The sequence below is a fragment of the Colobus angolensis genome, unplaced genomic scaffold, assembly GCF_000951035.1.
Source record: "Colobus angolensis palliatus isolate OR3802 unplaced genomic scaffold, Cang.pa_1.0 Scaffold154, whole genome shotgun sequence".
NCBI lineage: Eukaryota > Metazoa > Chordata > Mammalia > Primates > Cercopithecidae > Colobus > Colobus angolensis.
In genome coordinates this window covers 4966682-4980405 of record NW_012114644.1, presented here as the reverse complement: position 1 = coordinate 4980405, position 13724 = coordinate 4966682, and the positions used below count along the sequence as shown (strand labels likewise).

Genomic DNA, 13724 nt, shown 5'->3' with positions numbered 1-13724 from the left:
CCTGGCTAATTTTTTTTTTTTTTTAAATAGAGACGGATTTTTCCATGTTGCCCCAGGTTCCAGGTTGGTTTTAAACTCCTAGGCTGTAGGCTGGGATTACAGACATGAACCACAGCGTCCGACCAGGTTCATTTTCTTCTGTGTTTAATTTTCTTTTCTTTTTTTTTTGAGACAGGGTCTCACACTGTCGCTCAGGCTGGAGTGCAGTGACACAATCTTGGCTCACTGCAGCCTCTGGCTCCCAGGTTCAAGCGATTCTCCATCCTCAGCTTCCCCAGTAGCTGGGATTACAGGTGAGCACCAACATGCCCAGCTGATTTTTGTATTTTTAGTAGAGACAAGTTTCACCATGTTGGTCAGACTGGTTTCGAACTCCTGATCTCAAGTGATCCACCCGCCTCGGCCTTCCAGAAGTGCTGGGATTATAGGTGGGAGCCACCGCATGCCTGGCCTGTTTGTGTTAATTTTATGGTTTATTTCTTTTAACTTTTTAAATGTGTAAATCAGTTACATGAGTCAAAAGTCAAAACTGAAGCATGGGCCGGGCTTGGTGACTCAACGCCCATAATCCCAGCACTTTGGGAGGCCGAGGCAGGTAGATCACTTGAGGTCAGGAGTTCCAGACCGGTCTGGCCAACATGGTGAAACCCCGACTCTACTAAAAATACAAAAAGTAGGTGGGTGGCAGTGGCGAATGCCTGTAATCCCAGCTACTCAGGGGCCTGAGGCAGAAGAATTGCTTGAACCTGGGAGGCAGAGGTTGCATTGCGCCACTGCACTCCAGCCTGGGCAACAAGAGCGAAACTCGGTCTCAAAAAACAAAACAAAACAAAACAAAAATATGAAAAGTGTTTTTTGACCAGGCACGGTGGCTCACGCCTGTAATCCCAGCACTTTGGGAGGCCGAGGCGGGCGGATCACAAGGTCTGGAGATCGAGACCATCCTGGCTACCACTGTGAAACCCCGTCTCTACTAAAAAATACAAAAAACTAGCCGGGCGAGGTGGCTGGCGCCTGTAGTCCCACCTACTCGGGAGGCTGAGGCGGGAGAATGGCGTGAACCCGGGAGGCGGAGCTTGCAGTGAGCCGAGATCATGCCACTGCACTCCAGCCTGGGTGACAGAGCGAGATTCTGTCTCAAAAAAAAAAAAAAAAAGAAAAGTGTTTTTTAGACATGTCATTTCTACTGTTGGGTGCCCCTCACCCCCAATTCATTCATTTCTAGTCTGTGCTTCCAGTGTTTCATTTTGCAAATATATATACTCTTAATTTCCTTCTTTTCTTATGCAAAGTACAGCACACTGTACACACTTATTTGTATCTTGCTTTATTTCCTTAAACAGTCTATCTTGGAGATCTCTCTATATTCCTGTTTTTTCTTGTCAGATATGTTGTTCCCAGGTTTTCATCATGATAAACAACGCCCTGGTGGCAGTTGTCATGTTTGTCTCCTGGTGTCAGTGTGCAGAGATTTCTCTAGGGTTCCATCACACCTGGAGTGGGCCTGCTGCAGCATGGTAGGGTGTGTTCATCTGCCCTTCCTAGGTGATACTAGTTGGTACTCTTCAACTTTTAGACAGGGCCACTGAAGAAGGGAGGCAGAGTGGCTCACTCAGGGGCTCAGCACGAAGAACACCTTGAGTTATTTTCCAGGCATACAGCTGGGCACTCTAGCTGTCATCCTAGTCCTCAACTTGCCCCATTTTTTTCTCCTCAGGCTCCCCCCCAACGAAGCGGCAGCGGCGGAGTCGAGGCCGGCCCAGTGGTGGTGCCAGACGGCGGCGGAGAGGGGCTCCAGCCGCACCCCAGCAGCAGCCAGAGCCCGCCAGACCTTCCTCCGAAGGCAAAGTGACCTGTGGTAGGTGTCTGCAGGCCTTGGCAATGCATGCCCCGGGCGGGCTACAGAGGGTGGGAGAAATGAGCATTTTTCTGGGGCATATGACACACTTGGCAGATGAGTGGCAGCTCTCGTTCACTACAGTGGAATTCTTGTCCTTTTTCTTGCCATCTTGCCTGTCTACATCCTGTCCATCGTTGAAGGATCAGATTTTGTGCCACCTCCTTCAGGAAGCCTTTCCTGACAACCCCCTGCCCTAGTTTCATTTGTGTATTCAGTAAACATCTGCCTGGGTTTACTTATTCAGACGTTTCTTGTGCAGTGGCAGCATATCACAGGCTAAAAAAACAACGATCCTGGATCAGGCTGCCTGATTTACATCCTGGTCTTGGCACTTAAATAAGTTGTCCGACCTCAGGCCAGTAATTGAACCTCTTTGCCTCAGTTTCATTTCGTTTCTTTTTTTTTTTTTTTTTTTGAGACGTTGTCTCCCAGGCTGGAGTGCAGCGGCGTGATCTTGCCTTACTGCAACCTCCGCCTCCTGGGTTCAGCAGTTTTCCTGCCTCAGCCTCCCAAGTAGCTGGGATTACTGGCACCCACTGCTGTGCCCAGCTGATTTTTGTATTTTTAGTAGAGACGGGTTTCACCATGTTGGCCAGGCTGGTCTCGAACTCCTGACCTCAAGTGATCCACCTGCCTTGGCTTTCCAAAGTTCTGGGATTATAGGTGTGAGCCACCACGTCCAGCCATCCACCTCAGTTTCAACATCTGTAAAGTGAGGCTGATAATCGCCTCCCTGTTTGGATTGTTGAGAGAAAACAGATTTACCCACGGTATGCCTGGAGCAGCGCCCAACCCGGCACACGCTGTATGAGGGTTTATTGTTCTCACTGTTGCTGCGCAGTATGCCTGGGGCAGGAGTGCTGCAGTGAGGGTTCCCGCTCTTGTGGAGCTGACCTAGTCAGGTGACCAGTGAGACTGAAGATCATTTTAGACAATGATAAGTGCCACAAAGAGAGGATGGGAGCATGTGGAGGAGCCAGGCTGGGGCCGGAGCAGCTGGGCCTGGAGGACTACGGCAGGGATGACAGTTTGGATTTTATTCTGTGCACCAGGCACTGTCAGTGGGTTTTGAGCAGGAGGGTGATATGATGTGATACCTCTTCAAGGAACTCTTAACTCCATCTGGAAAATCGGTTATTAAGCAAGTTAGGGTTTTCAAAGTGTTTAGCATACACTAGGCATCTAGTAGGTGCTCTGCTAGGTGTGTGTTAAGTAGATTAAATTAATTACTTGAAGAGGCTGTGAGGTCTGCGGAGAAGGATTGGGCAGAGGTCTGGCCTGAGGGTCATGTTGGAGAGGGTGAGGAGAAGTGACCTGGGAAATGAAGGGCACTGGCCATAGGGCTGACTGTAGACACGGTGGACTGGGGACTCTGCTGTGAGACTACTTTGACCTTGCCCTTGAGAAATTCCACTTGGTCCTGTGGGGAGGGGACAGCCATGAGCACCCCCTCAACTGTAGTACTCCTTTCTCTAGTTGGGCAGGCTTTGGAAACACAGAAGGGATCAGATACGGTCTTCGAGCTCTCAGGCTGCAGAGAAGACAGATGAGAAAAGTGGCAGCCAGGCTGGTGTGACAGGTGGCACAGGTATTGCGAGTGCAGGAGCTCTGGTGTGTGCAGGGAGTCCCCTGGCCAACCCCAGTTTCCTTGTGGAGGTGCCATGTCTAGAACAAGCTCAAGGAAGCTGGAAGAGGAGCTGGGAAGGGTGATCCTGGCAGAGTGACTTATGTGTGCAGTCCCCAGCCAGATGTGGTCAGGGCTGAGTGGGTGAGAGCAGGTTGAGATGAGACAGGTGTGGGCCCTTGAAGATTTGGATTTTATTCCAGGGGGCGGTGGGTGGGGGAGCCATGGAAGGGTTTATTTGTTAATTCCTTCATCCAGGTTTTATTAGTGAGCATCATCTCTATGCCAAGCACTGTTCCAGGCATGGAGGGCACAGAATTGGACCAGGTGAAGAAATTCCTCAGCCTCCAGAAGTTTACATTATAGTGGGCGAGACAGATAACTCGAAAATAAGCCAGCATAGCACGTGGCGTCAGCTAGTGACAAGTGCCCTAATGAAACATGAGGCCAGGGGTGGTGCTGAGCCCCTGTGGAGGGCTGAAGCTGCTGAGGGAGGGGAGGAGGCACTTGGGGGGAGCGGCAGGTGCTCAAGGTGGAAGAGTTCAGTGGAGGAGGCCAGTGTGGAAGCTGGAGGTCAGGAGGCCTCGTTGGAGCTGGTGAGATGCTGGCGTGTCCCGTCTTCCAGGAGACCTTGGCCTGGAGGTGCTTCCTTCTACTATCTGCAGAGCTTTCTCTAGCCCACAAAGCACGCACACCTGCCCCCTCCTAGTGCCCATGATGGCCCCTCCTAGTGCCCGTGATGGCATCATGCCCACTTTGTAGATGAGGCAGCAGATACCTGTGCTGGGTGCTGTCAGAAGAAACAGACCTAGAGAGCCAGCTCTAGGTCCAGGCAGCTACATGGGCTTGTGGGGCAGAGTTTGAGGGGGTGGTTGCCTGGTGGTGACTCCCCCTCGAATCAGCCAGTAATTCCCAGAGCCACCAGGCTGGCTGGGCAGGTGAGGGAGTCATTGCTTCAAGGAAGACAGGAACAGGCCAAGGGAGGCTTCAAGTCTCTTTCCCGAGGCGAGGAGGTTGTTAACCAGGGCATGGCTAGGCCTCTATGGGAGATGGGTGAGCAGGTCTGACTGCTGACTCACCAGGCAGGGTGGGACTAGAGTGAGGCTCTCCCCATTTGGGCTCCTGTTTTTCCCTCTGAAAAATGGGATGGCTTACTTTTAGAGAGGCCAAATGCCAGAGATGGAAGGCCTTACTGAAGAAGAGGCCTGCCATTCTTGACCCCTCCTCAGCTGTGATACCTGTGACTCCCTGCCAGCTGCCCTCCATTGAGGGTAGAACTAGACAAACTCCCAACTGCCTGAGACAGTCAGGAAGGGCACCTTGGTGGTCCTAGGCTTGGACATAGGACAACTGAGCGACCATGTCCTTCTCAGGGTCTGTGGTGGGCACTACACACCTGGCCCTGAGTTCTCAAGACAGCCATTGAGGTGGGGTGACATCTTGCAAAGGAAGAGGCATGCTCAGGGAAAGGCAGTCACTAGTCTCAGTGGCAGGGGGCAGAGCTGGGCTGAAACTTGGGTTTGTTTATTTGTTTATTCCATATGTATTTATAGAGTATTTATTATTTGCTAGGTTAGCAGGGATGGGAGGCCCTGCCCTCATTGAGCTTGTGTTGTGGTGGGAGAAAGCCGAGAGAGAGATTTCAGATGTCAGGGGAAGGATGTTCCTGATGGAGAGGACAGCGGGAGCACAGGCCCAAGTGGGATGTGCCAGTGCTCAGGCGCAGCCTGGAGGATGGCAAGGAAACTGGCAGGAATGGAGGAGTAGGGTGGAGACCCCTAGGAGAGGGAACCAGGGCAAATCCTGCAGGGCCTGGATTTTGCATTTTTTTTTTAATTATGGAAAGCAGTTGGAGGATATGAATGACAGGATGAGCTTTGCTTCTCCCCTGCAATTTTTTTTTTTTTTTTAAATTATGAGACAGGGTCTCACTCTGTCTCCCAGGCTGGAGCACAGTGGCTCAATCTCAGCTCACTGCAACCTCCACTTCCCAGGTCAAGTGATTCTCCAGCCTCAGCCTCCTGAGGAGCTAGGACTGCAAACGTGACCCACCATGCCTGGCTAATTTCTGTTTTTTTTTTTTTAGAGGCAGGGTCTTGCCCTGTTGCCCAGGCTGGTCTTGAACTCCTGAGCTCAAAGCGATTCACCTGCCTTGGCCTCTCAAAGTGCTGGGATTACAGTCATGAGCCACCACCCGGCCCCTGCAATTTTTTCTATGGAAAATATACCAAAGTGGATAGACTAGCTTCAGCCATTGTCAACTCATGACTGATCTCAACTTAGGATAATTAGGAATTTTGGAGTCAATTCTGGTTGCCCTATGATGTCATCTGTAGATGTTTCACTGTGTATTTTATTTTTTTGAGATGGAGTTTTGCTCTTGTTGCCCAGGCTGGAGTGCAATGACATGATCTCAGCTCATTGCAACCTCTGCCTCCCGGGTTGAAGCAATTCTCCTGCCTCAGCCTCCCGAGTAGCTAGGATTACAGGCATATGCTACCACACCCGGCTAATTTTGTATTTTTAGTGGAGACGGGGTTTCTCCATGTTGGTCAGGCTGGTCTCAAACTCCCGATCTCAGGTGATCTGCCTGCCTCGGCCTCCCAAAGTGTTGGGATTACAGGTGTGAGCCACTGTGGCTGGCCACAGATAAAAACAGGGTTTCACACCAGAAAAGATTAATAACTCCTTACTATCAAATATCTGATCAGTGCTCAGATTTTCAGTTGTCTCATAAGTGTAGGTTCTCTGAAGTCTGTCCTTTCCACTACCATCTCTCTTTCTCCGCCTTGCGTTGTATTTTTTGAAAGCAATTGTCCCGTAGCATTTCCTGAAGACTGGATTTTGCTGACTGTATCCTGCAGTAGGGTTGATTCAGTGTGTTCCACCCTGTCTTTTGTATTTCCTGAAGATTGGTAGTGGGTCTGGAGAGGCTTGATCAGATTCTGGTTTGATGTTTTGTTTTCCTCAAGCCTGCTTCTGAGGGTGTGTTGTGCCCCTCCATCAGGAAGCAGGTGATGGCTGCTTATCCCTCTCTGAAGTTGGAGGCAGCTTCTCCTCATTGCCTCAAATCAGTAGTTCAGTAGGAGTTGAAGAACTTTCCACTTGACATGATGATGCTGGCTTTGTTGTGGAGAAGAGATGAGTGAGGCAAGCCAGAATGCTGGGAGGGGTCCCATCATTGTCCAGAGGGGCCTGGTGCTGGTCCTGGTGTGGTGGCAGGGGCAGGTGTGGGGTCTCTCCACTGAAGCACATTGGCCACCTCTCTCCAGCAAGGCTGGAAGCCCCCCAGTACTGTGGAAGCACAGGTCCTCTTTTTCCCCAGCCCACCTGTGTTAGTTCATTTTTGTGTTGCTATAAAGAAATACCTGAGACTGTGTAATTTGTAAAGCAAAGAGGTTTATTTGGCTCACGGTTCTTCAGGCTGTATAAGAAGCATGGTGCCAGCATCTGCTTCTGTTGAGGACCTCCAGAAGCTTCCACTCATGGTGGAAGGCCAAGGGGAGCTGGCTTGTCACATGGCAAGAGGTGGGGGTTGGGGGAGCTGCCACACTCTTAACCAGCTGTCACGGGAAGTACCAGAGCAAGAACTCACTCGTCACCAAGGGATTCATGAGGGACCCAGCCCCATGATCCAACACCTTCCATCAGGCCCCACCTACAATATTGGAGTCACATTTCAGCATGAGATTGGGAGAGAACTCACATCCAAACCTGATCACCACCCAAACTAGGAACTCTTGGAGGGAGGACTTGAGTGAGGTTCATCTCTGGGCTCCCAGACACACCCAGCCCGGGACCTGCTCCCTCGAACTTCACCCTGGTCCCCCACTGAGTAGCCCATTTCACTTGATGTCCCATCTGCCCCAAAGAGAGACTGGTGAGGTGGGGGTGGGGGACAAAAGGGTGCCAGGCCCACCTGCGTGGAGGAAGCAGGAGCAGCTCTCCTCTCTAGGAAGGCGTGGCACCTGCCCCTGCCCTCCCAGGGACAGGGAACTTTTTCCCACAGCTGCCAAAGTGGAAAAGATGCAGCCAGCTCCCGGTCCAGCACACATGGTGCTGGGTACTCTTCCCGCCTCCCTGCTCAGGGCCACACTGGACAGTTCCTCCACTTCTCTCCGTATCTACTGCTCTCATCCTGGACAGCCACTTGTGACCCTTCCCCACCTGCTGCCCTGGCCCTGTTTCTACCCACCTGCCACTTCACAGCACAGCTGGAGTCGCCCCTAAGTCAGCAGGTCCTGCCTCTTGTCCTCTCTGCATGCCTGGCCTTCCTGGCCTCCCCTCTTTCCTTGCATTCAGCCCGAAATTATCACAATAGCCCCACATGGTCGGCTGCTAGGGGGAGCCTTGTTTTACACAGGAGGCCACCGAGGTGCAGAGAGGTGTGGTCACTTCCAGAGGCCGTAGAATCTTGAGTCTGCTGGCGATTGAGATTGAGATCAGCCTCCCTGACCTGGCTGCCAGTTCTCCTCTAATGCCCTTCTCCCCTCCACGTTCCTGCCACACCGGCCCCTCAGCCTGTGCAGGCCTGAAGTTCATTTTCTCTCTGGACTTCCATGAATGCTCATCTCTCCTGAGAATGCCATTCTTTTTTTCTCTCTTGTTTTTCTTTCTAAACCTACTTGTCCTCCTTCACATTTTACTTCAGATGTCATTTTTTAGAGAGATCCTCTCTGATCCTTTCAATCTAAACTATAACTTGCCCTAATTTTCTCTGCTGGCCCTCAGGATGTCTTTTAGTTGTGTATTTGATGTGTATGGTTCTGTGTGAGGTAGCAAACAGGATAGGGGTAGTTAAGAGCTCAGACGCAGGAACCATACACTTCAGGTAAAATTCCAGCTTTGCCATTTCCTGTCTGGTGGCCTTAGGCAGGTGACTCAACTTGTGTGCCTCAATTTCCCCATCTGCAGAAAAGGGATAATAACAGCATCACCTCATAAGGTTGTGGGGACAATCAAAGGGGTCAGCAGATGTGAAGTATGTAGTACTGTGCCAGCCCGTAGTAAAAGCTATATGCAGGTGTCACCTGTTGTGATTATTTTGGGGAGGGGTAAAGCCCACGATTGGGTGCCAAGGGTGGAGCAGAGGCTCAGAGAAGGCTCACCTTCTCCTATTGCCTGGTGGCACCTCCCTGTCTTTTCCCTGTGCACCATGATCATGCTTTCCAGCTCAGAGGTGGGAGTGTGGTCTGCTGAAGGATTTGCTCTTCTGTAAATGGGGCTGATGAAGTGCTCTGAGGATTAGATGGGCTGAGAGAGGAAAGCCCTTGAGTAGAGCTTGGCTTGTGGGGAGTGCTTCCTAACTGTGGGTTACATGTCTCCCTGTCCCACTTGTGGCAGGGCCCTCGTGTCACCGTAGCATGCCTGGCATTCATGAAATACCTGTTGAATAAGACATTGAGGCCGGGCGCGGTGGCTCACACCTGTAATCCCAGCATTTTGGGAGGCCGAGGCAGGCGGATCACAAGGTCAGGAGATCGAGACCATCCTGGCTAACACAGTGAAACCCCGTCTCTACCAAAAATACAAAAAAATTAACCAGGCGCAGTCGCGGGCGCCTGTAGTCCGAGCTACTCGGGTGGCTGAGGCAGGAGAATGGCGTGAACCCCGGAGGCGGAGCTTGCAGTGAGCCGAGTTCATGCCACTGCACACCAGCTTGGGTGACAGAGCGAGACTCCGTCTCAAAAAAAAAAAAAAAAAAAAGATTGAACCGGGGCACAGAGATCTACTCTGGCCTTGTCCCTTTCCCCTGTCCACTCTGACATGGTAGGGGCTCTGGGTGAATTGAGAATTTACACCAGAGGTCCACGCTGGGGAGAAGGACGAACTGAGAGAGGACTCAACTGGGTGGGATATGGGGGTCCCACTAGCTGAGCCTTGGCAAGTGTTCTGGATGAAGGAGGTAGGTCATTTTCTAAGTAAAGCTCTTGTGGGGAACATTTTCTTGTGACTCGAGTGCACGGTATGGGGGGGACATGGCAGGGATTGGAGGAGTCCAAGGAGGAGGTTGGCTTAGGGACCCATGAGAGAGAGGTGAAGGCCTGGGTGAGGGCCATAGTGGTAGGGAGGTGGGTGTCGAAATTACAGTTCCTGTTTCTGGGAGCCTTCTTTCTCGTAGGGCTGTGAGTCAAGCATTTTACGAGTTGCCTCATTTAATCCTTGTGACCTCAATGTGCAGCAAGGACCTCTTGTTTGTTTGTGTGTCAGATGGGGAAACAGGCTCAGAGAGGTGAGTCACATGCCCAAGGCCCCACAGCTTAGAGAGTGGCAGAGCTGGGACTCACCTCAAGGTCTGTGGGACTCCGCCACCTGGCCCTGCCTCTGTGGCCAGCCACCGCTGTGTGGCCTGGAACAGGCGCTGCCCCTCCCAGCCCCCTGCCTTCCCACCCACATTGATTGAGGTCATGGCCAGTTGCTTACTGGAGTCAGGACTCGGTCAAGGACCTGGTCCTCTGGATAGAGACAGCTGGGCCCGAATGCTGTGGGAGGGCCGAGGGGCTGAGGCCGGGCAGGCTTCCCTGGGCATTGAGTGGGGAGGATGGGGTTCCCCTAGAGCCAGAAAGAAGAAGGGTTTGGGGTGGGAGGAGGAAGTGGGCAGGGCTGTGAGGTTGTCTTGGGGAGCAGGGGCCCTGCCTTCTCTTTTCTGCTCAGTGGATGACATGGTCTGTGAAAGTTGAAGGGAGCCACAGCATGAGACGTTCCCTCCCAGAACCTTCTTTCCTTATCTGTCAAGTGGGCTAACGGTGGCCCCTGCCCCACAGGGCTGATTCTGTTGCATCCCCAAGGGTCAGGTAATTGGCATATCAGAGGGGTTGGTGGCTGCCATTCCAGGAGCAGCCCTTGGACACTGTGTGCAGTGTTAGCTTGTTCCTTTCCATCCGTTGCTCTCTTTTTAATCTTCTTAACAGCTCCTCACAGGAGGCATTGTCCCCTTGTTTAGGCAGGAACCCATGTTCAGAGAGGTTGTGACTTGTCACAGGTCACACTGCTGAAGGCTCCTGTGTGGGAATCCACTTCATTAATTGATTGAGGAGCCTACTCTCAGGGACATAGGAGGTTAAATGACCTCTGTCAGGCACTGCCATTGCCTGGCGGTGTGACCTTGGGCGAGTCACTTCATTTCTCTTGGCCTCCATTTCTTCATCTGTAAGTTGGTGGTAATAGGACCTGTCCCACAGGGTCATTTGTAGGTTAAATGAGTTTCTGTGATTCAAGTACTTGGTGTAGCGCCTGGCAGATAGTCAGCACTCTGAAAGTGTTGGCTGCTGCTATTTCTGGCTCACAGCTGATCCTCAGGACAGCCTTACTGGGTGTGTAGAGAGAGTGGGGGGGTACTGTTTCTGGCCCAGGTGATGGGTGGGAATTCAGAAGTCCCGGAAGAGAGGTGGTATGCGAAGTTCATGATCACAGGATAGCCTCAGAAGTCCAGTGTCCTGTCCCCTGTGCACAGCTGCCACCTCATTTGGGCATATGGGGGGACAGCTGTGACAGAAACCAACTCAAACTGGCTTCAGCAAAAAGGGGAGTTGAGTGTAGCTGAAAATCCAGCTACAATCGTGGGCTAATGTGATGACCTCAGGAATCTTTTTCTCTCTGTGGCTGGCCCTATGTAGGCTTCCTTCTCTCCTCTTGGCACAGTGGCCCCCAGCAGCTCTGGGCTTCCAGCCCATCATCTTAGCAGCTCTGTGGCAAGAGAGCACCTAACTCCCAGTAGAGCCAGCACAGGTCCAGCCGCAAGCCTCCCGGGCCTGGTCAGGACCCTGCGCCTCCGCAGTGGTGGCTCAGGTGGATGGGAGGGATGGGGATGTGGTTGGCACCATGTGAATCCCATTATTTGGGGGCTGGGTGTGAGGCTGGTTGCCTAAAGGCAAGTCCATTAGTTCATGCATTAGTTCTTCACAAATACATATTGAGCACCCACTATGTGCCACAGTTACACAAGTGAACAAAACAGACAAAAACTCCTTCCTTCCTGTCATCTGTCTCTCCACACTGAGTGTAGAGACAGATGATGAGCAGATAGTAACTGACAGAGGAGGTTAGAAGGTGATAAGTGCCTTGGACAAAAATGGAGCAGGGTGTGGGACCTGGTGTGCTGTGGAGAGGGCTGGGTGGGTGGTTACAGTTGTAAATAGGTTGGTTTAGGTAGGCCTTGTTGGAAAGGTGGCTTTTGAGCAAAGACCTGCAGGAAGAGAGGGAGCAAGTGTTGTGCAGATCAAGGGAAAGAGCACCCCTGGCAGGGGAGAGGCTTGTTGGAGCAGTGAGGAGGTGGTGGGGCTGGAGAGGAGGATGACGTACTTGGTCACGGAACCCCACAGAGCCGCGGAGGATGTGTTAGGACTAGGGTGTGGCTACCGGAAGTGGGTGGAGGGAGAAGGCTGGAGGGAGGAAGGGTGGTGGTGGTCATCCCCGTAAGCAGTGTGTCTAGTGTTGGCCCCCTCCCTGACAAATCCCTCCTTCCCCTGCAGACATCCGGCTCCGGGTTCGAGCAGAGTACTGCGAGCATGGGCCAGCCTTGGAGCAGGGCGTGGCATCCCGGCGGCCCCAGGCGCTGGCTCGGCAGCTGGACGTGTTTGGTCAGGCCACCGCGGTGCTGCGCTCAAGGGACCTGGGCTCCGTGGTTTGTGACATCAAGTTCTCAGAGCTCTCTTATCTGGACGCCTTCTGGGGGGACTACCTGAGTGGCGCCCTGCTGCAGGCCCTGCGGGGCGTGTTCCTGACTGAGGCCCTGCGAGAGGCTGTGGGCCGGGAGGCTGTTCGCCTGCTGGTCAGTGTGGATGAGGCTGACTATGAGGCTGGCCGGCGCCGCCTGTTGCTAATGGAGGAGGAAGGGGGGCGGCGCCCAACAGAGGCCTCCTGATCCAGGACTGGCAGGACTGATCCCACCTCTGAGTCTCTGGGCCACCTTCTCCTGGGAAGACGACCATCTCTACCCCTAGAGGACTGTCACTCCAGCATCTCTGAGGACTTCGACAGGACCAGGACAGCAGGCCCCTTGACAGCCCCTCCCACAGGATGTGGGCTCTGAGGCCTAAACCATTTCCAGCTGAGTTTCCTTCCCAAACTCCTCCTACCCCCAGGTGTGCTCCCTTAGCCTCTGGAGGCAGGGGCTGGGCCTGTATCTCAGAAGGGAGGGGCACAGCCACGCACTCATCAAAGGCCCCTGCACCTTGTATCTCTGATCTTGGGCTGTCTGCACGCTCACAGGTGCACACACTTGCTCATGCTCACACTGCCCCTGCTGAGATCTTCCCTGGGCCTCTGCCCTGGCCTGCTTCCCAGCACACACTTCGGCCTAAGGGCTTCTCTCTCAGGACCTCTAATTTGACCACACCCAACCTGGGCTTCAGCCACACCAGTGGACACTGGAGCTGGGGTGCACATGGGGCCTGCTCACCTTGCCCACACATCTCCAGCCAGCCAGGGCCCTGCCCAGCTTCAATTTACAGACCTGACTCTCCTCACCTTCCCCCTGCTGCCCAGAGCTGGACATAGACTTGCACTTGGACTCTCACCTGAAGTGTCACATGGGAGTGTTGTGGCAGCATCAGACCAAGGCCTATTGTTGCACATGGGGCCAAAACCAGTAAATAGCTGCTTTCTTGGAAAGGGAATGCAAAGGCTTTGGGGGTAATGGAAAAGACCTTTTACAAATGATACCAATTAAACTGCCCTGGAACGGGCATAGGTGAGCATCGGCCTCTCTAGGACTCTTTATTTATTATTTAATTTAAAATTTTTTTAGAGTTGAGGGTCTTGTTATGTTGCCCAGGCCAGCCTCAAACTCCTGGGCTCAAGCGATCCTCCCGCCTCAGCCTCCCAAGTAGCTGGGACTACAGGTGCCCGTCACCACGCCCAGCTTTTGGACCACAGTAGGCTGGGGGAAGGAGTGTTCCTGGCCCAGTGTTAGGGGCTGGAGCGTGGGCAGGATGCTGGACCATATGCCAGCTGATAACCACATGCTTGTCTTCCCTCCGGGCCTCAGTCTTCTCATCTGTCAAAGGAAGAAATAGAATACTGCCTCAGAGTCAGAAACTCTTCCAACCATCTTCACACATGCTTTGCTCCTGTATGTCCTTGGGGGCTCCCAGAATTTTTTTTTTTTTTTGAGACAGAGTCTTGCTCTGTCGCCTAGGCTAGTGTGCAGTGGCGCCATGTCGGCTCACTGCAAGCTCTGCCTCCTGGGTTCACGCCATT

The 13724-nt window shown here is 52.8% G+C and overlaps 1 protein-coding gene across 2 annotated transcripts in view; it reads left to right on the top strand.

Annotated features, from left to right (window-relative positions):
- Positions 1 to 13222, top strand: part of DEDD2 (death effector domain containing 2) — a 22833-nt gene extending 9611 nt beyond the window's left edge. For both annotated transcript variants that reach the window (XM_011936553.1, XM_011936554.1), the window contains exons 4-5: positions 1718 to 1858; positions 11996 to 13222. In XM_011936553.1, coding sequence (XP_011791943.1) covers positions 1718 to 1858; positions 11996 to 12387 — 533 coding nt within the window. In that variant the 3' untranslated portion in view covers positions 12388 to 13222. The remainder of the gene's footprint in view (positions 1 to 1717; positions 1859 to 11995) is intronic.
- The last annotated feature ends 502 nt before the right edge of the window (positions 13223 to 13724 follow it).